Raw genomic sequence first — 23,966 nt, 5'->3', positions numbered from 1 at the left:
TTCACTTTGTGATTACAATTACTTCTTAAATATTTTAATTTATAACTAAAGTATTCTATAAAGTATACTAAAATAAAAAAAAATAAAAAATTCATAAAATTTTAATTATGAGATTCAAGTTCATTCAGATGTTCACGTAAATATTTTTAAATATTAATAATTTTGTTTTTTTTTTTTTTTTTAGATTCTTTTCATCTACGGTTAGTATAGAAATCATTTTGTTTATCGACATTCCACAACCAAATTCACTATTTTTTGATTTTTATTCAATTTTTTAGGTAGATTTCATGAAAATAACTATTGCACTTAGAGAAATTTTGAGTTTCAGTAACTAAAACTCTTCAACTAAAGCATTTAGCTGAGGAAGTTAGACAGGCACACATCTCAATTCAACAGTTAAACTCAACTATTAGTTACAGCAACTATTCAAATTTTTCCCTGTACCTATTTGTCCTCATGGTGCAACTTTTATATAAATATATTTTAATCAGTCGAGTATGTTAAAAAAATACCATTAATTGAAAAAAAAAAAAAAATATATATATATATATATCGCGATCACAATTCTGAAAGGATCACAATAAAAATTGGTCTAGTTATTCTTTTGGCGATTACCTTTATTAAGTTCAAAGATAAATTGAATCGCTCAATTAGTAGAAATATGGTAGTCATTTAAAAATTTCAACATAACAAAAAGTTCTATCTCCATGGGTTCACTTTCTTACAATTTTTTTATGAAATTACTTAGATTCTGAACAAGGTACGTAGAAACTGATGGAATAAGTTTCAGTTTAATTTTTTTTTTTTATTTTTATTTTATATCTTTTGCCGATTTTATGAAGGTTTAAAATTGTTTTTGAAAAATCTACTTTCGATTCTGACTGCCAAGTGGCATATTTTTTTTTTATATGGTTATGATAATACTACACTGATAAAAAAGACTTAAAAAATGTTATAGTTGCTCGTGGAATATCGATGAATAATAAAATGTATTATTTTCATTCAATTATATATGGTAATGACATATAGATTTTTTCTTTGTAAAATCTCAAATGTAGAATATAATAATTTACAATAAATGATTGAAGTCAAGAAAAGACTAATAATGATAAAAGGACCTGCCTGATTTTATCATTAAATCAAAATATCTTAACTTATTATAAAAAAGAAAAATAACTATTACAATAACTTTCGTTTCTAAATTATTATCATTGATAAAGTAAAAAGTCTTTAAGCATTTGTGGTAATGGTAACAAATTGACCGCGTTTTCTTTTGTATATTGTAAAATAGCGTCCCGACAAGCACTTTGTAACGTAGAAACTGAAATTAAAATATAGTAAATTAATAAATATAAAAATAATTATAATCACAATTAATATCAAAAAAAATTTTAGTACCAGCATAGAGTTGAATAATTCTGACTTGCTTTGTTGTACCATAAACATCAACAACTGCATGTATTGGTTTTTCTTTATAAGGAATGTCTTTTCCACATACACCTTGATCCACTCCATTAATAATAAAATGCATTTCTGCTAAATCAGTACCTCGTTGTGGTACATACATAACACCAATACGACTACCAGTTTCTGTCGGCAAAAGATTTTGACATGAACCAACTGTGTTTGGTTTTAACGCCGTATAAGGAATGATTCCACGTGAAGTCTGTACAGTAATGCCATCAGTAATTAATTTCTTTTCATGATGAGGATTTGTATCACCTTTAAAAAGAAAAAAGTTGAATAATATTTATAACTATCTTTCTATAATTATATTAATATTAAAAAAACATTGATATTTTTTAAATTATTATATATATATATATATATATATATATATATATATATATATATATATATATATATATATATATATATATATATATATATAACTATAGAATTAATGTTTTTAATATTATCTATCATTATAGTCTCTACCTTCACTGACACTAAAATAAATATTATGACTTTGAGTTATTGCGAATACCCAACTAGAGCCCATATTTACTAAATTGGGTAATGCATATTGAGGTAAGCCTTTTTTATCAGCTGTTACAGGATCAATTTGGGTTAGGCCTAGCCTCATATGACCACTCCATCCTCGTTCATATTTTTCTATTTCCAAAAGAAAAATTTCACCGGGTAGTAAAGGTTTTTCACTAAATGTTATTGCATTAGCAAAACTTTGTTTTCGATAGGCTACTGTATTATCATCACAAAGTATTATATTTTCACCATGACTTGGATGAAATCGAGTAACAGTTTTTCGTGATTTTTCCGACATGATATAAACTAATTTTATTGGGTGTAATCAATGGGATTCTTATTTTCTTGCACTAAAAATAAAAAAAAAGTTTATATCACTGGCAGAAAAATAATCAGTAGTTAATTGTACATTACGATTATAAAAAACTACAACATACAAATGATACAATGTTTACTGCTTGGTAGCAAACACATTAAAATACTTTTTTCGAATAAACAACTGTATAATTAAAAAGTTAATAAAAACATTTTAATTTTATAAATTATTGTACCTCTCACAAATAAATAGAAATCACATATTGGAGCAAGGAGTGGCTGAGAGGTGAAAAATTATTAAACTATCGCATGGATAGTAAAAAAGTTAAGATTGAAGACTAAACTTTTTCGATTCATAAGAGTGTGGGGTTTTATTTTCAACTACTTGATTTAGTATATCATCAGTAATAGAGATAAAGTCTCTCGAAATTGCTCAATGGATTTAACGTTTTTTTTTTTTTTTTTTTTTTTACATATATTATTTTTTATCCAATACTTTTATTTACTCATGTATTATTTATTAAATCTACAAGAAAATATTCACGATGTCCACCAGGTTTCGCTATTTGGTTGCAAAAACTTTATCCTAAAGACTGGTTTGTACAAATCATATGAAAAGTAAAAAATTGTTGGATTTTAGACTTCTATACGCTAATTATAGTTTGAAAGAACTAAACATGTTTTAATATTAGATCGACAAGAAGTTATGATAAGAATTTCAGAGTTGGATGCAGTATTATTAAATCATATGACATATGACTAGGTGCGATGACACAACAATGATGCCAACTGATACAGAACGATGTAAACTGTATGGTTTTTTTATTGTAATATAAAGATACTGTAAACCCATATTGTGAAGGAGTCCGTATGTTTATGTTATAAAATTATTTAGAACGATTACGGTGAAAAAACCGTAAGCAATTGTAAGAATTATAGAATGGTTCAAAAAGTTTATGTCAATTACTTTAAAAAAGTTAGGAGTTGATGAAACAGTTGACATGTGAGAAAAATTAGCTATAGGTATGATCTCATTGAAACTCAAAACAAGTTTGAACCAATGACTGTTTGGCGCGGAGTGGTTGAGACGCATAGCTAGTTATCGCCAAGGTTACTAGAATAGGCTATGTTTTGTCCTCAATGGCCTCAGGTGCCTCCACCTGTTAATCAATTAGTGAACTTGAGATTCACAAATAGGCGAGCATTTAAATTTCATTTGAAATTATATATTGATATCTTACAACACTTATTGCGTCTTATCAATATTTAGTCAATAGTTTAAATAATAAATCGTCGTGGCACATACTTATTAAATTATATATTTTTATTATAAGAAACTTTAAATAAATAGATAAATAAATCTTGATTTTGTATTCAGAGAAATATAAATACAGTTTGAGTGGTCTTGGAACGTTTCCTGTCACCCGATACTTAAGATCCCTTATTAAAAGAAACGATTTGAAACGATTAGAAAAAAAAAATTTTTTAATACTTTTTAATGCTTTTGAATACTTTGAACACTTTTGAATCACCCTTCTTATGGGCATTAAACATCGGAAATCGTTTTGAATCGTTTCTTTTAATCAGAGATAGGCAATTTATAATTTTATAGATCAAAATTTTACGTTATTTGAAAAATTAAAAAATAATCGATTTTTATTAAAACGATTTTACAACTTTAAAGTTGCGATGATATAATCGATTTTTCACAAAAAAAAAAATTGTCAACGAGGAAGAACCGTCAGTAAAGCACCCCTAGCGCTTTCGCGCTTGAGGTGTGCAATATTAATTAAATACAATACTTCACTTATTGAGAAATTTTTTTTTCTGAACTGCTTTCTACTGAAAAGTTTAAATAAAAAATTATTACACATAAACAGAGTATTTTATTTGTTATTATTTTAAATACAAATGACCATATGAGAATTTCATACTTCGAAATACAAACTTACATTTATACGCGGTGATATTTAACTTTAAAATAAAATTTCGAAATTGATTTTTCAAAATAAATTGTTAGGTGATCGATTGTGCAACTTTAAAGTTGTGAGCAAATAATCGACTGTCAAATAAAGTAAATATTAATATAATTTTTTTTTATAGTAGACATGAATTCACAATTTGTGATTTTGGACCCATATTCGTTTTTCTATTTTGAACAAAAAATTATAAAATCGATTTTACACGATCGATTATTGAGCTATAGGTTCTGCAGCTATAAACTTGGGAGAGAAACAAATCGTTTTTTTTTTTTCGAAAAAATTGATCATGTCAATAATCGTTTGTTTAGAAACGATTGTCTTCAGTCGATTCTATTCGACTGAGAAAAATCGAATAGTTGCTTCGATTTCGGCAACACTACTCGGAAACTGTCCCATTACCAAACATTTATGAACTGCGCATGCGTACAGAAATGTGGGAGAACATTTAACACGTAAAACATACAGAGTGGGAATAGAAACCGACGACACCCGAAGTCCAATCTCTTGTTGGGATTTGGGATGACAATATACATTAAATGATGTAATGAAAGAAGTGTCATATTGTCCAATATTAGTATTAATGACAAACTTTATCTTGTTTTAAAAATTAATGCAGATAATTTTCTCTTAAAATAACTTTTTATTTTTTATAATGTAATAATATAATTTCGGCTAATATATTAAATTACGGTGAAGTTTTATATATTTATATCAAATAAATAATTTAATACTTAGTATGTCTTGACAGTTGTTAATGTATTTTACTCCGTGTTTATAAGAACAAAGTTAGTTGGCTAGACAACAAAGAAACATAAAGGAGGTCAAAAATAACCGAGTACATTATGGAAGGCGGAATAATAGAAACTCCAGACACTACTCTTAGTGCATCCAGTTATGATGATGAATCTTTGAAGGTTTGTTGTCATCCTAAAGGACGACTATGGAGATTTTCCGGTCTAGCCCTTATGTGTCTTCTTGGTTTTGGTAAATTTCATATTTTTATATGATATTATCTTAATAAATAATAATTATTATAATTTTACACAGTTTATTTCATCACATTTTTAAAATTTTATTACAGGTTCATATTTTTGTTATGACAATCCTGGAGCGTTACAAGATAATTTTAAAAGTGATTTAGGTTTATCAACTAGTAAATTTGTTTTACTATACTCAATTTATTCGTGGCCAAACGTTATTCTTTGTTTTATTGGAGGATTTCTTCTCGATAGTGTATTTGGTATAAGATTGGGAACAGTTATATACATGGGATTAGCGTTAGCAGGACAAATAATTTTTGCAACAGGTGCTATGGTTAATAAATTTTGGCTCATGATGTTTGGTAGACTTGTCTTTGGGTAAATTATTTTAATTATTTGTTTATATTTTATTCAACAAACTTTGTAAATATTATTTGAAAATTTCTAATATTTTCCATAAAATTAAATGTTAAATAATTATTATAGAATTGGTGCTGAATCTTTGGCAGTTGCACAAAACAGTTATGCAGTTCTTTGGTTTAAAGGGAAAGAGTTAAATATGGTATTTGGATTACAATTGAGTTTTGCTCGTGTAGGATCAACGGTTAACTTTTTAGTAATGGAACCTATATATAACTATGTTGCTAAAGAATATTCTGGACCGGAATGTATTGGTATTGTTTTATTTCTTGCATCTTTGACATGTGTATTTTCTATGATTTGTGCTTGTTTACTTGGACTTATGGATAAACGTACAGAAACATTATTACGTAGAGGTCACGGCGAAGAACCAGAAGTTGTAAGATTAACAGATGTTAAAGATTTTAAAGGGATATTTTGGCTTATTGTTGTTATTTGCATTGCATATTACGTGGCGATATTTCCATTTATTGCATTAGGAAAGTATGTTATTGCAAATATTGAATAATTAATTGATAAATATTATTTATTCAAATTAATGTTGATAACGTTTTTTTTTTTCCAGAGTATACTTTGAGAGAAAGTATCAATATGATCCAGTAGCTGCCAATACTGTAAACTCATTAGTATATTCTATTTCAGCTATAGCATCACCACTGTTTGGTTTTGTAGTTGATAAAACAGGAAAAAATGTTCTTTGGGTATTTATTAGTATTACTGGAACGATAACAGCACATGGATTATTAGCATTTACAAATGTTGATCCATATATTTGTATGATAACTATGGGACTATCTTATTCTATGTTGGCTAGTAGTCTCTGGCCACTTATCGCACTTGTTATTCCGGAATATCAATTGGGAACGGCCTATGGAATGTATGATTTAATTTATTCAATCAACTATTTATAATTATAATTTTATTAATAGTAATCTAAATTTTGTTTTAAAAATTTTTCAGTGCTCAAGCTGTTCAAAATTTGGGATTAGCTGTTGTTTCTATTTTAGCTGGGATAATTGTCGATAAAGGTGGATATTTTATGTTGGAAATGTTTTTCCTTGGTTGGCTATGGAGTAAGTTCACAATATAATCAAAAATATCAATTTTTCACAATGTAAATAAATTAAATGATATAATTTTAATATTTTATAGTTTCATTAATTACAAGCACATTGATATGGATATCAGATTCATCGAAAACTGGTGGTTATTTGAATATGACACCAAAACAACGAGAAATTTACGAAGCAAATCGTCCTTCTATAAATACTGTAGAGCGAGAAAAATTATTATCTGCGAGTTCAACATCAGATTTAACTGCTGATGACTTACTACAGCCACAATCTGATATTACTATTAGGAATCGTTATTTATCCCGTATTGGACCAATAGTACGTTAAATTTAATTCATTGTTGACTATAATATTAATTATAACTGAAAAATTGTTTTCAGCTGCCAACACAAGCAAAAGCAACAGCATACCGTGCACTCCGATGATCTGATTTTAGTAAAATAGTTAGTTAATTGTATATAAAAAAAATATGTATTTAGTATTTTTTTTTACATATGCTTGGAAAATATCTTCTAATGTATCTACAGATGACGCTAAAAAATGATATTTAAAATACAAGCGATTACAAAAATGACAAAAATTAGCGATCGTGAAGCCAGGGGCTAAAAAGTTATTGTTAAAAATAGGAACTCATTAAAAAATATTTTAGAGGCAGGTTAATAATGCCACTTTTTAGAAAAGTAACGTTATTCTATAAATGATTCAAACTGACAGTTTGTAGTCTTTACAAAACATGAAGTAAATTAAGTTAAATATTTAACAAAACTGACTTCTATGTATGGGGCATTCTATGCCAAATCGATGACTTCGAAACTCGACCCCCTTCGATTTGGCTGAAAATTTTTTCTCATTTTCTACCCCGTCAACAACGTTTCTAAAACTTTTTTCAAATTTTTTTACTTAACCAGAAACAAATTATGAATTTAAAAAATAAAAGGCTTTTTTTTCCAGTAAGCCATAATTTTTTCAAAAATTGACAGAACTTTTTTCGGAAAAGTAAGAAAAAAGATAAAAGACATCTTTGAAAAATTTTTTTCTATTTTTGTTAAAAAAGTACATTTAACAACGAAAATTATCAACAAAAAACGTCCTGATTAGTCAATTTTTGAAAAAGCTTTTTAACTTCATTCAATTTTTATAGCTTAGTGGAAAAAAGCCTTTTTTAAATTCATCTTTTTTTTAGTCGGGTAAAAAAATTTGAAAAAAATTCTGAGAAACGTTTTTGATGGGGTAGAAAATGAGAAAAATTTTCAGCCAAATCAAAGGGGGTCGGGTCCAAAGTTATTGATTCGGCGTGGAATGCCCCATATACATAACAGAGATTTTTTGAGCATTTGTTAAAAGAACTATTGTATGTGTCTAGTACGAACGAATATAAGACGGTAATGTGATTGATATACTCACCCAATGAATAGTATATCACCACCACACTCTCGTTTTATACCAATTTGTACTAAATGTATAAAATACTAATAATGTTCATTGTGTCTTCCCGGTCGCCCACTAATACTCTGTGATACATATAAGACCAGTAAAATATATGGGTGCGCGAATAATTCGAATCCAGGACTTATTTAAATTATTCGAATTATTCGTAAATTATTGTAACAAAAATTTTATAATTTATGAAATAAGATTCAAATTTAATACTTGAAGTTCGAATTGAATAATAGGAAAAAGCTTACGAATAATTCAAAAATTTACGAAAAATTTTAATTTGTCGATTTGAATTTTGAATTGAATAATAATATTTGATCCGGTTCAAATTCTATTCGCACACTCTTAAGATAAATATACAATTATATCGAAACTATATGAAGTTTCAACAACAATGATTTTATAAACTGTTAATATATATTTTTAATAAATATGAATTTTTTAATGAACTGTTGTATTACTTTTTTACTGATGTAAATTTAAATCTTTAATTATTATTAAAGTTCCCAAGAAGCATAGAGAGACAACTTTAAGATGTCTTTTAAAAGAGGACAAACTAATTTTTTTTTGTCTCAAAGCCGTTTTTTTTTTATATAATTAAACATACAGATGTTAGTCCTATGAGTCATAAGAAATTTGTCTTCTTTTTCCCTTTTTAAAAAAAAAATATCAATTAAAAAATCGTTTAGATGACTTATTTGACAATTATTTGCAATTTACTTTTTGTCGTCACTTGTGTAACATCTTTTAAGCCGATATTTTTTTGGTGTCAAATTTTTGATTGTTTTGTCAACAGTTTGGTGTCTTATCGATAGGTCAAAAAACAGCCTCAAAACTGCTATCTTATAGATGTCACAAAACTACGTGTGCTACTTTGGCTGGACTGTACTCAACAAATTCTCGAAGTTTAGATTTCTATTAATTTATTAATTGATTATCATTACAACGATTTTTTTAGCTTCCGACAAAAAGCAGAAGACAAACTTCCTCGGAAGATTTTCATCATTCGAGTCCCATAAATATTCAAATCGTCATTAGAAATTTTAAATTCGAGATTTCGTTAGGTACGGCCTAGCCTTAAGCCTCGTTCTCATTTACGGAAAATAGTGAAACGAAATGTGTATGAACAAGTGTTTTTATTTTACACATACGCGTGCAACATGTAACAGCTGTTGCTTTGATGGGTATCAAATCAACACGTGTTTCGTCGTACACATAAATTCTAAATAGGTTTAAAAAACTTTTCATTGTTATTAAATTTATTTTATAAGTCATGGGTGTCCATGATAACGCAGATTCAAAATATAGTGTAATAAATGGTGCAAATTTTTCAAAATTTATACCAAAAAAACCAACAATTGTAAATTTTGGAGAAACGTCGAGTAATAAAGTATTAGAAAATGAGACAAATCAAAAGGACAAGATTATAAATGATAAAACTAATATAAATATACAACAACAACGAAAATCTTTGCCTGTTTATAAACTGCGTGAAAGGTAAGAAAATTTTTATTCAAAAAAATTTATTGATTAATAACAAGATTATTATAATAATAAAGGTTAGAAATAACAATTCTTTCATATAATTATAATATAGCTTTAGTATATTTATAAATACTAATTATGAATTTACCGTATCAGCAGTAGAGTAAGTGATTTCTACCGATAAAAATACGCGCCGACTTTAAAAAATGAAATATTTTCAAAGCCATCGTAATTGATTCTATATTCAAACATCAAACTATATATTTATCAAGAATGTTTCTTACAAGCCGGAAATTTGCTGCTCATAAGTCAATCGAACTTATATAATTCCTTATTTTTTTTTTTTTTTTTTCGTAACTTTAAATCATTGAGAATTTTTACAATTTCACCTTAAAAGTAATAATACACGTTTATAATTATTAATAAATTGTAAATTTAAATAACAGTTGAGTGATATACGCTTACAACGATAATTAATCCTACTCTGCCGTGCTTATGTAAAAGGAAGTAAGCTCTCTTTAAAAAGGTAGTAAAAGGATCCTATTAGTATGCTAATGACTGCCTTTTTCGGACAATAAAAAATAATCATCGTAACGAGAATGAGCATACGAAAGCCTATGTACTTAAAACTTCATGGATGAGTCAGTATCATCTCTTGTATATTATCAATAAAAAAGAAAAATCCCACCAAAAACACCGAGTAACTGGGATATTGTAAAGTTAAAAATGTTGGAAAATCCAAAAGTGCACACCTCAATCGCTCATTTTATTATTAATCATTACTTTTGTTATATATTATTAATGCATTTTTTTTATTATCAACTTTTATTCAACTAACAAATTATCAATTTGATTTTTTAATTCTTATTTTCAGTTTAATATTTTTTTACTAACATTTTTTTTTAAATATCTCGCCTTTTGTCTTAGATGTTGCTTTTTTTTTCAAACATATTGATACGCTAGTGCTGCCACTAGTAGTTGATAGAGAGAAACAATGAAAAAAACAATAACAACAGTAAAAAATAGCAGCTAAATTTTTCACGAATAATCGTTTTTACGTCGTTAATGAATTACAATTAAACTAAAAGGATTCAGATAGTAATTTTCATAAGGGTTCTTGTGATAAAAAATACAAAGACAATAAAAAAAATTGGTCTGTTAGTTGACCCTGCGGGCCAGCCCCAAAACTTTCCGCTGTTTTCGAGCTCAAGAACCTCGAAAACATTCTTGTGAATACATTTTCGAGCTCGAAAATACGTTTGTATGCTGTTGTTTTCGAAAAAACACGTTTTTCACCATTTTTTCTCCAACGATATCTCCTAAACGAATAAACCGATTGAGACGGTTGAGGTGGCAATCGACGCGTTTTATCAAGTTCTAGAGCTGATCAAATTTTGAATTCGATTTATCGAGTCGATTTTGAGATATTTCAAAAAAAATAAAAAAAATTTTTTTTTTTTATTCTTTCGACAACGGTTTCTCTTGAACGAATGAGCCGATTTCGATGGTTGAGGTGGCATTCGACGCGGCTTATAAAGCTCTAGAGCCCAGTCCATTTTGGAATCAATCCATCGAGCACATTAAAAGTTATCCAAAAAAAAAACATTTTTGAAAAAATTTTATTTTTGGAATATCTCTGAACGAGCCCTACCGATCAAGCTCAATTTTCTCACAGCTTCAAGATATTGACAATCCGCGTCGAATGACACCTCAAAGTTCAAAATCAGTTCATCCGTTCAAAAGATATAGGTATTTACATACGTACGTACATACATACATACATACACTCGGACATCATCTTGAAATTAGTTAGAATAGCTTCCTAGGACCTCAAAACGTCGACATCTGATGGAAATTCGATTTTCGTAAATCGGACCGAAACCAATAACTTCCCGAATTTTTGAAAATTTACAATTTTCTTAGCGGGAAGTTAAAAAAGGCCATTCGGCAGCCGAAATGAAAGTAGATTTCTCATTATTTGACTATTTTCACCTTTCTAATAAAAGTTAATAACGAAATAAAATTTTTTTTGACATTTTCTTGAAAATTCTCAAGATGATAAAACAAAAAAAATCAAAAAATTATAAGTATAATGCCAAAAATTGAAGCTAACTAAATGAGCTTCAGAAGAATTTTTGATGATAATGCACTATATGTTTTGATTTGACGTTATTTCAAGATACCTATGCATATATTAAAACTATCGGACCAATGGTATTTTGGATCCTATTCGAAGAATTATGATAGATTATGGTTTTATTCCTCGAAAATTCTACCATATGGACAAAGGCAATAATTTGCTTTCAATAAAATCCACTAATAAAATAATCTAAGATTAAAATTTGATTGTGATATATCAAAGTGTCATACTTAAAATTAGTACTAATACTTGAAATAAAAAGCCTATTAGAATATCAAACGACGAGTAGATATAGAGAATATTATCATCATAACTAATGTTAATCTTGTTATTGATGTATCATATCATTTATACACTGTCGATAAAACAAAATTGTATATACCCACTGAATTGAGATGTTTGGATTTTATAAGTGTCACACTGCAATAAAATTAATTTAAGTAGCTCCATGAATTTACTAAGAAGTAGGAGAACTAATGCAATAGCAAAATTTCATTAAACGAATGGTAAAATAAGTAATTTCATTGGTCTAGGCACATATATAGGCATGAAAATTAAAGCTTATTTGAAGAGCTTTCAGATGAATTTGATCTAAAGTTGATAAGTTATAACATTCAAAAGATATTGAAGGAAGAATAAGTAAAAATATGAATTTTGGACATTTTGAAAATTTTTAAATGCTATAACTTCTAAACTAATCGACCGATTGAGCTCATTTTCAAACTCGAACAAGGTAGTCACCCACAAAATACGTATACTAAGTTTTAAGGCGCTCGGTTTAAAATTGTGGCTATAATCAAAGTGAAAACCTGCATAAAATTAGATTTTATAATATTTTGTAAATGTTCAAAACCATTTATCTATTAGAAAAAATGGTCAAATCAATGAGCTGTATAGTCAAAACTGTAGGCAATCGAACGAGCTTTCACATAGAACAAACCAAAATAAGCTATCTCTTTCCGTTTGGCCGAATTGGCTCATCTTCGAACTCATCCGAGGTAATCGTCCATAGAATAAGTATACTGAGTTTCATTAAGATCGGTGTAGAATTGCGGACGCTATCGTTGGAGAACGGCGCTTTATATTGTATATATTGTAACATGAGGAAAATTCGACATCGACCCGTGGTTTAAAAATTATTTGAAATAATAAATCATTACCCGGTGAGCAACTTTTGGTGACATCTATGACGAAAAATTCCGACTTTGACCGAGCAAACGATCCAACGCATGGATTGAAACGAGAGATCCGGGATAGACGCCGAACGGAACGGCCACGTTTTTTTTATTTGAACAATTCGACCCGACCAAATGAACAATATTCGATTCCGACGTTTGAACGATTTGATTAACGACATTTAAGATCAATTCGAGTTTGATCCGAATAATGATCGCGAAAAATAACTTCGACCGACAATAACCGACTCCTGTGAACAAGTGAACAAGCCGAAGCATCGGCGTGAATCGGAACAAAGTGTACGACTAAATTGTTTTGTTAATAAACGAGTGAAGTGCCATAATGATTAATTAATGAAATAATTAATTCCGCGTAATAACGGTGTGATAGTGAAATTGAACGCGTTACCGAAATAAAATATTATTTTATATTTTATTTTATTTCATCGAGCAATTCTGAGAATTACGGATTATCCGTGTCTCATTCGTACCGAGTCGAGTCTTACGTTTACAATACTCTGACGTCATTCGGCAAGTATTTTGTGTGAAAAATAAAATGATTTTATTTTAATTTCGTCAACCGACTGTGTTTTCTCCGAGCAATGAACTAATCGTGTTTTTCGATCAACTACGACTTTTTTTTGATAATTTTGTTTATATCGAGTCAAGCCGACAACGGCAAATTATTATTTTGTTTGTAACCGATTATTTTTGTGATACCGATCAATTACTTTCTGTTTAATATACGACTAATTATTTTGTGTTAATTCTGATTAATTATTTATCGTAATCTTAAGTGCCTGACCTTTCCCCGATCCGCCACCCTGAGCCGAGTTATATTTTGATAATTGTTTGTTTTGGTGATTATAAAATCACCTGGCGCCCAACTAATAATTTTGAACAAGGTTGCCAAAAATCGTACGTGTATTCGGACTTCACTCCGGTAGATCCCCGGTGGTGAAAAACCCGTTACAATATATATATATATATATATATATATATATATATATATATAAATACATATATAAACTTTTGAACCAAATGTATTTCCTGACTCAGCTCGTCGAGCTGAGTTTAGAGGTAGCAAAATTTTTCGAAAATTCCATCATGAGGACAAATACAATAGTTAGATTTTTATGAAATCTACTAAAAATCGGTCTATCAGTTGACCCTGCGGGCCAGCCCCAAAACTTCCCGCTGTTTTCGAGCTCCTTGAGCCCGACAACATTATTGTGAATACATTTTCAAGCTCTTCGAGCTCGAAAATACTTTTGTATGCCATTGTTTTCAAAAAAACCATTTTTTAGCATTTCTTTCTCCCACACGGAAAAATTGAAACCCGACTGGTTCGTGTGCAAGAAAAAATAAGGGCAAGCACACGACTGGTTCGGGTGCAACACCGTACTCAGTCTGGTGCTGCTCACGACTAATTCTGGAGCAACACCGTAACCACTCGTGTGCTACACTCGAACGGTTTCTGTTATAACTGAGTTTGGTGAAAGAAAGTCAACAAATTTTAAACGCAGAAAATCAATATTTCAAAATACTTTTAATATTTCAAATATATTAAACATCAGCTGCAGTTTAGTTATCGGTTGCGATGCAAGAGTTCTTCAAATGATTCTCGTTACGACAAAGGTCAATCAACTCTTACAATCGCTCGTGATATACCCGGATTCTTTATGTACGCATCACTTCTGCCCATCAATCCATAGAATACTCTTAATGAAATTAATTATCTTACTTACAAAAATCGTACGATAAAAACAAATGTTGTGTTAATGATACCGGATGATGTTGGTCCAGAATTATTATTGATGTTCAAAATAATAGAACTTGATAGTAATAAATTGTATGTTATTACAAAAAAAATAACTGACTATTGTTATTACGATGAACACTATCAAGCATTTAGACTCCATGAGAGTGCTGTTGATAGTGCGCCATTTGGGCGTTGTTTAACGATGGAAGATCTTGAATTTTGTTCGGTGACACGTATTATTCAAATCGGTAATGGTTATTATTTCATACCAAAACGTTGGGTATAAATTTTTATTTTTATAGTAAAGAAATAATATAATAATTGTATAATCTTATGTATTTTATGAATAAATTTCAATGACAAACAATCTAAATTACAATTAGTTAGTTTAAGTCAATTTTTTTCATCTAATTCCTATCATAAAAACCTCTTTTATATAATCGTGAACGCTACTAAAAGGCAGTGTTAAATTTTGCTGGGGAAAATTGCAAAAATCATACTGTCAATCATGTAACTGTGTAGATTACTATAATTTCGAACAGTAACTGTTCGAGTGTAGAACACGAGTGGTTACGGTATGGCACCAGAATGAGTCATGAGCAGCACCACACTGAGTACGGTGTTGCACCCGAACCAGTCGTGTCTAGCACCGTACTCAGTCTGGTGCGCCACCCGAATGGCAACAACAGCAGCACCAGACTGAGTACGGTGCTAGACACGACTGGTTCATGTGCACACACGAATCAGTATTGTTCTGCACACGACTGATTACGGTGCTGCAATTCGGGTGCTACACCAGACTGAGTACGGTGCTAGACACGACTGGTTTGGGTGCGCACCAGAACCAGTCGTGTGCTTGCCTTTATTTTTTCTTGCACATGACTCAGTCGTGTGCTGCACACGAACCAGTCGGGCTTCAATTTTTCCGTGCACGATATCTCGCGAACGAATTAACCGATTTTTATGGTTGAGGCGGCAATCGACGCGTTTTATTAAGTTCTAGAGCTGATTAGATTTTGAAGTCGATCGTATTAGTCGCTTCTGAGAAATCAATAAAAAACTAAACAAACATTTTATTTTCGTAATTCGCCAATATTTTCGAGTTTACTCGATCAAATGATCTGAAATTTTCAGAAAAGTTGTTGGCCAACAAGCTCTTTGGATTGCCGCCTTAAACATCAAAATCGATTAATTACTACATACACTCTGACATCATTCTGAAAATAGTCAGAATAGCTTCCTAGGACCTCAAAACGTCGACATCTGATGAAAATTCGATTTTCGCAAATCGGGGTGAAAACTATAACTTACCGAATTTTTCGAAAATCGTCGATTTTTTTAGCGGGAAGTTAAAAAACCAAAAGGTGTGCAATTTTGGTATTTCTAACTTTTTTTGTATTTTTCACTTTTCGTTATGAAAATTGAAAATTTTCAAAAAAGGGAAGTTATTGGTTTTGGTCCGATTTTCGAAAATCGAGTTTTTATCAGATGGACGTCCACGTGCGCGCACGTGTGTATGGGTAAACTAATTTTTGTCATCCGATATTTTTGGAACGAATCAGTCGATTTAGACGTGCTTGGTGCCAATCGAAGTTGCTAATCACGACTCAGATTTGAGTAGGTTTTGAAGTCGATCGGTCTAGTAGTTTACGAGTTATACAAAAAATAAAAAAGAAAATTATTTTTCTGAGGTTTTTTTCATATAACTCATAAACTACTTGCCCAATTTGCCTCAAAATGGAATCAGTTCTAATTTTTCCTGTTTTCTTTTTTCCGTGCACTGACTCACCTTAAAAAAATATTCATTTTACTGTAAAATTACAAATTTACATGATTAAATAATCAAATTATAATAAATTATTTTTCTTAACAGTGTTAAATATATTTTTAATCGAGTTTCTCTTTAAAATCCATCAGTGATATCCAAAATTTTAATCAACTTTGTTTTACTCATAAGTTTTAATGAGTTAAGGTCATTCATCACTTTTTTTTTTTTTTTTTTTTTTTTTTTTGGAAATATTAATATCCGAATTTTTTAATTCAGTATTTTATTTAAGCTTCGTATCGTATACTATGTCATATACATACATATAATACCAACAAATAAAGTTTTCTCGGGATTCATTTTTTCGGGATGTAATAAATCGATAACACTTTACATCACTCTATGTTTTATCATCTTCTCTGTGTTTTTTTTTGTTTCTGATATTGAGTTTTATTATTGTGTCTTGTTTATTTAATATTTTTCAAATCAAAATTTAACGTGAATTTTTAAATATCATTTTCCTTATGGAAAGTTTAGATGTTTCATGTAATAAAAACTTAATTTTTTTTTCTTTCCAAAGATTGTTGGAAGAAATACGCAGATATAATACTGTGATTATCATCGGGGAAACAGGAAGTGGAAAGACAACGCAGATACCTCAACTTATATTGCATAGTGATGTTGTTGGTACATCTGGATGTATTGGAATTACTCAGCCACGTAGAGTAGCGGCAGTTAGTGTAGCACATCGAGTTGCTCAAGAGCAAGCTGTTGAAATAGGCAAGCTTGTTGGCTACTGTGTACGCTTTGAAGATGTAACTAGTTCACAAACCAGAATTAAATTTTTAACTGATGGTATGATGGTCCGAGAAGCAATGACTGATGAAGATCTATCAGATTACTCAGTTATCATTCTTGATGAAGTACATGAAAGATCAGTTTCAACGGATGTACTTCTTGGGGTCGCCAGACGAGCACAGAATATTCGAAAACATAAAGACTTACCTCCTTTGAAACTTATAATTATGTCTGCAACGATGGACGTTGATAAATTTGAAAAATATTATAAAGCTCCAGTAATTTATCTTGAAGGCCGTCAGTACCCCGTAAAAATGTTTCATGCAATTAAATCTCAAGATGAGTATGCATTTTCGGCATTGGTTACAGCTTTCCAGATTCATCGTGAATCACCAGCAAAGTATTAATTAATAATTTACTATTACGATTAAATTATATTAGTTGAAGATTAATTTTTTTCAAATATTATGATAACTTGTTATTATCACTAATATTATTTTTTTTTTTTTTTTAGTGAAGACATTCTAATATTTTTAACTGGTCAAGAAGAAATAGAAGCAGCTGCAGTTGCAGCAAGACAAGTTGCAAAAGAATTAAATGGTAAAGGATACCCCAACCTCAAAGTATTTCCACTTTATTCGGCACTTCCGACTTATCAACAATTAGAAGCATTCAAGAGTTCAGTAACCGGAACGCGAAAATTAGTTTTATCGACAAACGTCGCTGAAACTTCAGTCACCATATCAGGTTAATTAAAATATTTATTAATATTGAGTATAAAATAAATAAATATATTTCTTATACTTTTAAGGTATTCGATATATTATTGATACGGGTATGGTAAAAATTAGGACACATCACCCAACAACAGGATTAGATATACTTAAAGTAGAAAAAGTTTCTAAAGCACAAGCATGGCAGCGTACAGGACGAGCAGGGCGTGAATGTGCTGGAAAGTGTTATCGAACTTATACAAAAGAAGAATTTGCACAAATGCGAGAAATGCCTATACCGGAAATTCAGAGATGTTCATTAGTTGGGATTGCTTTACAACTATTGGCGATTGGGATTGATATTACAACGTTCGATTTCATGGATAAACCGCCAAAAGAGGCAATTGATGTCGCTATATCTTGTTTAGAAAGACTTGGAGCTGTTAAAGGTTGTAGATAAATTGAATAATTCAAATCAGATTAACACATTAATACTACTACTATAATAATCTAATAATCAAATCATGGCTTTAATAGGTTATCCCCCACATTTAACAACACTTGGAAGAACAATGTCTCTTTTTCCATTAGATCCGCGTTTTACTAAAGTGCTTCTTGCATCAGTAGAACATCAATGTCTTGATGAAGCACTTACTGTAGTCGCTCTTCTTTCTGGTGAATCTGTATTTACAGAACCTCCAGCAAAGCGTGATCAGGCTTTAGCTGCTCGTTTAAAGTAATTAGTTTCATATTAAGGTAGTTGTCGGGTGATGAGCATAGTGTCAGAAAATTATAAAGTTTTGTATACTTATTAAGAGTATTACGATACAATTACCATTAAAATTTGAAGGCAAGTGACCCTCTCTAATTCGAGATATTTATAATCAAAGCTCAAATCGTGTACTTGCGAGCAATGAGGAGTATGCGTTTTAAGTCGCATTCATGATTCTAATAAAAAAACTAACAGTCAGAAACTTTTGAAAAACTAACAGAAAATTAATAAATTCCCTATTAAAAAAATCCACAGGGGAATCCAGCCTAGTTTCCTATGCGGGTTCCTACATGGCGTTTTCGGATATATTCCCATAGATCCCCTATAGGAATCTAGCATAAATTCATATACTCGTATCAATAGACGGTGGACATAGAAATTCAGATACCCCAGATTCTAAAGAAATTACTTATAAAGAAACCCAGATTCCTATGTGAATTCCCCACAAAGAAATCTATATATCCAAGTTCCTGTATGGGAATCCAGGCACATACAGTTTCCTATGTGGTTCATATATGAGAATCCAGGTACCCACAGTATTCTATGTGGATTTCCCATATGAGAATCCAGATACCCATGGTTTCCTATATCGATTCTTATATAAATCCATACACACCTATATTAATTACTATAGATTCTTACATAAATCCATACTTTTCCATATAGATTCCTATGAGTTCTCATGCGATCCTACATAGATCTTTTTGATAGGGTTTGTCCTGAATTTAAAAAAAAAAGTATTCACCATCTCATTGTTGAGATATAGCAACACAAAGTTCAACAATAAATGAAAATTTATATATATCTCGGTGAATTGGACAGAATCAATCTGACAATGCTGTACGCGAGTATAGACAGTATTATTTGAGCGGTAAATTTAAAAAGATACTCAGTAAACTATACATCAACGTAAAGTATATGCGATGTTATCAAATTATAATTTAAGAAAATTTTTAACAGCATTTGTGTACACTGTAAAAAGACCGGTGTCAAAAATCGATTCATTTTAACTCCGCCCGGTGTTAAAATAAAATTACACCGGTGTAGGAGGAGTAATTCACCGGTGTTAAAAATGCCGGTGTTAAATCGGGGTAACCGGTGTAAAAGCGGAGTAAAATCGGTGTAAAAGTGGGGTAACCGGTGTAAAAACGGAATAATATCGGTGTGAAACTAACGCCGCCGCCGGTGTAAATATTCTGTACCGGTGTTAAAAAAGAATCTCCGGTGTTGCTGCCGATTTTAACACCTACACCGCTTGGACTTACCCCGGTGATTTTTTACAGTGTATACGTGATACGTATTACGTATATATAAGTAGTGTGTAGATAAACTTCTCACGGATACAGTATCAGAGAAAAACAATGTATCAATTTTAATACCAGCTAACCTATTCTTACCGCGCATATGGTTCATAATTTTTTGACAATATCGTAGCAGGACAACTACCTTAGAAAAACTTTTTATTTATAAAATTATTCATAACTAAATAAAAAAAATTTTCAGGTTTGCTTCTCCTGAGGGTGATCATATAACAATGTTGAATGTTTACAAAACTTACACCAATGAAGTAAAGAAAAAAGTTTGGTGTCAAGATAATTACTTACATCATCGAAATTTAGAATATGCTACTGAAATAAGAGCACAATTATCTCGACTGACAGAAAGAGCAAATTTAGAAAAGTCAAGTTGTGGATCTAATACTGAACTGTTGAGAAAAGCTCTCTTAGATGGTCTTAATGAAAATGTAGCAGAATTACAAAGAGATAATACTTATGTCACTGTAATTATCTTATTAATGATTAGTATCGTTGTCTTTATATAAATATTTATCTAAACACTAATTCAAAAAATTTTTTAAAATATTTTCAGCTGGCTACGAGACAACCAGTTACTATACATCCTTCATCAACTCTTTATACATCAAAACCCCCTCTAGTTTTGTTCACAGAAGTTGTAGCAACGGGAAAATGTTATATTCGTAATCTGTCTGTAATAGAGTCGTCTTGGCTTAACGCTAAAGTCGTGAGTGATAAATAGCATACGATTTATATTTATTATAAATTTTTACATATAAATGTAGTATAATTTTTTGTATAAAATTATTGTACACATTATGAAAAGTAAAGTAATAACTTTAATTTTTAGATAGTAAACTATAATTATTTTCAATTTTGGATGTTTTAATCATTTAATCACATGTCGTTTTTCTATTAACTTTTATTTTTAATTATGACAGAGTGATTAGCTTGCCAAGTCTGGTCGCACCTAAGTATTATAGACGAATATTAGGGCGCCACTGAAATATGGACTCGGCCTTCCAGAACCGGATGTTAATTGTATTTTATTTAGAAACTCAGGGTCGTATGTAAATTTTATATTTTGTCAGAGAGGAGAGGAATAGTGAACAGGCTGAAATAAACTTTATTTAAAACTTTACTTTTAATTTTAATAATTTTAAGCACCTTGCTTATTATTTATTTAACCCTTTTATAACAATTAATTACCTTATGACAAACTAATTTCTTATGACAAACTAATTTCCTTATGACAAACTAATTATCTCGTCCCCTGGACGGTTTTCCTTATGACAAACTAATAATCTCGTCCCTTGGACGGTTTTCCTTATGACAAACTAAATTTTTCCTCGTCCCCTGGACGGAATCTTATGACAAACTAAATTATACCTCGTCCCCTGGACGGAATCTTATGACAAACTAATACGTCTCCCGGACGTTTCCACACACACACACTCCCACGTTAAAAAACCGTCCCCTGGACGTTAAACCTCAATACCAATTAATAAATTGTCCCCTGGACATTAACTAAAATTATTATAATATCATCCCTTCGATGTATAACTAAAATTTACTTTAAAATCTCATCCCCTGGATGTATAATTATTATTTAATTGTCCACCGGACTGAATCACAGATTTCCCATAACATTAAATTCACTTAATCAACTCTACTTTGTTCAGTAACTTTCTCACTCAATTTTTCTCAATACTTCATAATTTTCAATACTCAATATAAATTTTCTCATCCTATAATTTACTGTCCTTTCAATCAATTAATTTATTTTTGTTTAGTATAATTTATAAATTAATTTATTTTTGCCACTTATAAATTTCCACTCATTAATTTCTCTGATTAAAATTTTATAATTAATTTGCCACAAATATTATTCATTTATAATTTTCAATTCTTCAATTTTTCACTGATAATTTTTCACAATTAAATTTATTTCACTTTCAAAATAATCCGTTATCAACTTTACTCAAAATTTAATTTACCCAAACTCTAGCATCTTTTATTTAATTTTTAGATATTTTAATTAACTTAAAATTAATTTAGTAATCACGTAATGACTAGAATTTGATTTCGGGTTGACTAGAATTTTCAGGCCGGTGAATTGGCGTCACGCGGATCCCGATTTTTATTGACGTTAATTGAGTAAATCGATTAAATTTCTGAATTATAGAATTAATGCGGCTGACGGAATAAATTCCAGCCTGCATTAACCTTAAGATGCAGTAATAAATTAATTTATAACGGCTGGAGAGCCTGGAATATATTTATAATTTAATAGTTTTAATTACCGGATTATTTATGCGACAACTTTATTTTATTCTGGCTGTAGAGCCTTGAATAAATACTACAGAGTTTCGAACACTTAATGGCGACAAAACGAGACGCGATGGAACTTTCGAGAACACGAGATTGAACGGCTGGAGAGCCTGAACTATCCGTTTCTTTACGCGAGATCAACGGAAAGATATTAAGTAATATATTATAATTAATTAGCCAGATTAATGATTTAATCAGAGGCCTTAATTAATTATAATTTACCTCCAAATATAATTTCAGCAACACTTGATGGATTCAGCGGTTGTTCTGCCGTCGGATGCGGTTCAGTCGCTGATGTTGGTATATCCAAATTTTCCAGGTTTTTCCGTTGCCTCAATAACTTCCCGATGAAAAAAGATTTTATATAATTGTATAGAGTTATATATCAATTATATATGGACTATATATAATTATTTATAGACTATATATAATTGGATAGAAAAAATGGCCCGATCCAATTGTATACAATTTGTATAGAAATTGTATACAATTCTATACAAATTGTATACACTTCTATATAATTATATACAATTCTATATATTGCAATTATATAGAATTGTATATAATTATATATAATCGTATATAATTTTTTACAATTGTATAAAATCTTTTTTCATCGGGTTCTCGTTCCTTAATTTATTGCCTCTTTACGCCAATGGATATAATTATTAAGTTACGATTGATTGAAATCTGTCAATGATCAGTACGTATTAGAATGTTATATAATTACTTAAGCGAATGGCCTCTGGAGAGCCTGGTAATAAAGATGTTAATTTATAAAATGTATCGCCTCGTTCCACGTGAAGCGGACGTAGACTTGGATAATTACCTTGTATTAAAATATGTCTGATCCCTTCAGTCATTCACTAACTCTTGTCTTCACTTAGGCGTTCATCACCTTCGGTCGTCCGACTGACTCTCTCGATTTTTGGTACTTCACTCCCTTATAACTCTTCGATTCGGGTCTCTTTGATTTACCCCCGGAAAACTTATCCCTACTAACTTAATTAGCCAAAGAGAAGGACGGATGTTCGGGTCTCACTGATTAGTGACACCCGGTGACATGTCGAATCACTTAATTTACTAAACCGGGTTATAATTAGGACCCGTTATCGACCGTGGACAAATCCAATTTTTGATATTGATAAATAGTCATGGAAATCTATTTTACCCTGTTACATAATAACTGAAATCTATCATTGGCATTCTTTTTTAACTTCCCGCTAAGGAAATCGACGATTTTCGAAGAATTCGGGAAGTTATTGTTTTTACCCCGATTCTTGAAAATCGAAATTGAATCATATGTCGACGTTTTAAGGGGCAACACTAGTGTGACCACCTGCAAAAAAGATAATTTTTTTGAAGAAAACTATACTGCACGGAATGTTTTAATGTTTTAAGGATATATGTGTGGATATATAATGAATACAGGATAAAATTTTTCGTGCAGTGATAGCGACCTTCACAGTGGATGAAATCAAAAAAACCAAAATTTATGAAATTAAAAGGTATATCTCGTACCATGACCTTCGGGCTA

The 23,966-nt window shown here is 30.3% G+C and overlaps 3 protein-coding genes across 5 annotated transcripts; 2 read left to right on the top strand and 1 right to left on the bottom strand.

Annotated features, from left to right (window-relative positions):
- Positions 1-28: 28 nt before the first annotated feature.
- Positions 29-3,030, bottom strand: LOC130670161 (neuralized-like protein 2). Of its 2 annotated transcripts, none has more exons than XM_057473389.1 (4): positions 2,538-3,030; positions 1,939-2,336; positions 1,399-1,722; positions 29-1,321 (listed from the first exon to the last, which is right to left on the bottom strand). In XM_057473389.1, exons 2-4 carry the CDS (start codon positions 2,282-2,284, stop codon positions 1,209-1,211), a joined length of 783 nt encoding a protein of 260 aa, XP_057329372.1. In that variant the 5' UTR covers positions 2,285-2,336; positions 2,538-3,030; the 3' UTR covers positions 29-1,208. The 2 variants fall into 2 exon arrangements, with proteins under 2 accessions (XP_057329372.1, XP_057329371.1); XM_057473388.1 differs by having other exon boundaries at positions 2,424-3,029.
- A 1,743-nt stretch (positions 3,031-4,773) lies between these two features.
- LOC130670159 (major facilitator superfamily domain-containing protein 1-like) lies at positions 4,774-8,595 on the top strand. The gene is made up of 7 exons (XM_057473385.1): positions 4,774-5,267; positions 5,365-5,641; positions 5,750-6,166; positions 6,249-6,560; positions 6,644-6,756; positions 6,836-7,074; positions 7,137-8,595. Exons 1-7 carry the CDS (start codon positions 5,126-5,128, stop codon positions 7,179-7,181), a joined length of 1,545 nt encoding a protein of 514 aa, XP_057329368.1. The 5' UTR covers positions 4,774-5,125; the 3' UTR covers positions 7,182-8,595.
- A 734-nt stretch (positions 8,596-9,329) lies between these two features.
- On the top strand, positions 9,330-21,205 carry LOC130670158 (ATP-dependent RNA helicase DHX33). 2 transcript variants are annotated; one of them, XM_057473384.1, is made up of 8 exons: positions 9,330-9,690; positions 17,101-17,718; positions 17,833-18,065; positions 18,130-18,480; positions 18,569-18,767; positions 20,307-20,583; positions 20,673-20,825; positions 21,040-21,205. In XM_057473384.1, the coding sequence occupies exons 1-8, from the start codon at positions 9,467-9,469 to the stop codon at positions 21,046-21,048; spliced, it is 2,064 nt and encodes a 687-aa protein (XP_057329367.1). In that variant the 5' UTR covers positions 9,330-9,466; the 3' UTR covers positions 21,049-21,205. The 2 variants fall into 2 exon arrangements, with proteins under 2 accessions (XP_057329367.1, XP_057329366.1); XM_057473383.1 differs by lacking the exon at positions 21,040-21,205 and having other exon boundaries at positions 9,331-9,690; positions 20,673-20,967.
- Positions 21,206-23,966: the final 2,761 nt, after the last annotated feature.

This window comes from Microplitis mediator, chromosome 6 (genome assembly GCF_029852145.1).
Source record: "Microplitis mediator isolate UGA2020A chromosome 6, iyMicMedi2.1, whole genome shotgun sequence".
NCBI classification, from domain to species: Eukaryota; Metazoa; Arthropoda; class Insecta; order Hymenoptera; family Braconidae; genus Microplitis; species Microplitis mediator.
Note: the sequence above shows the minus strand (reverse complement) of the source record. Positions and strands in the feature narration are given on the sequence as shown.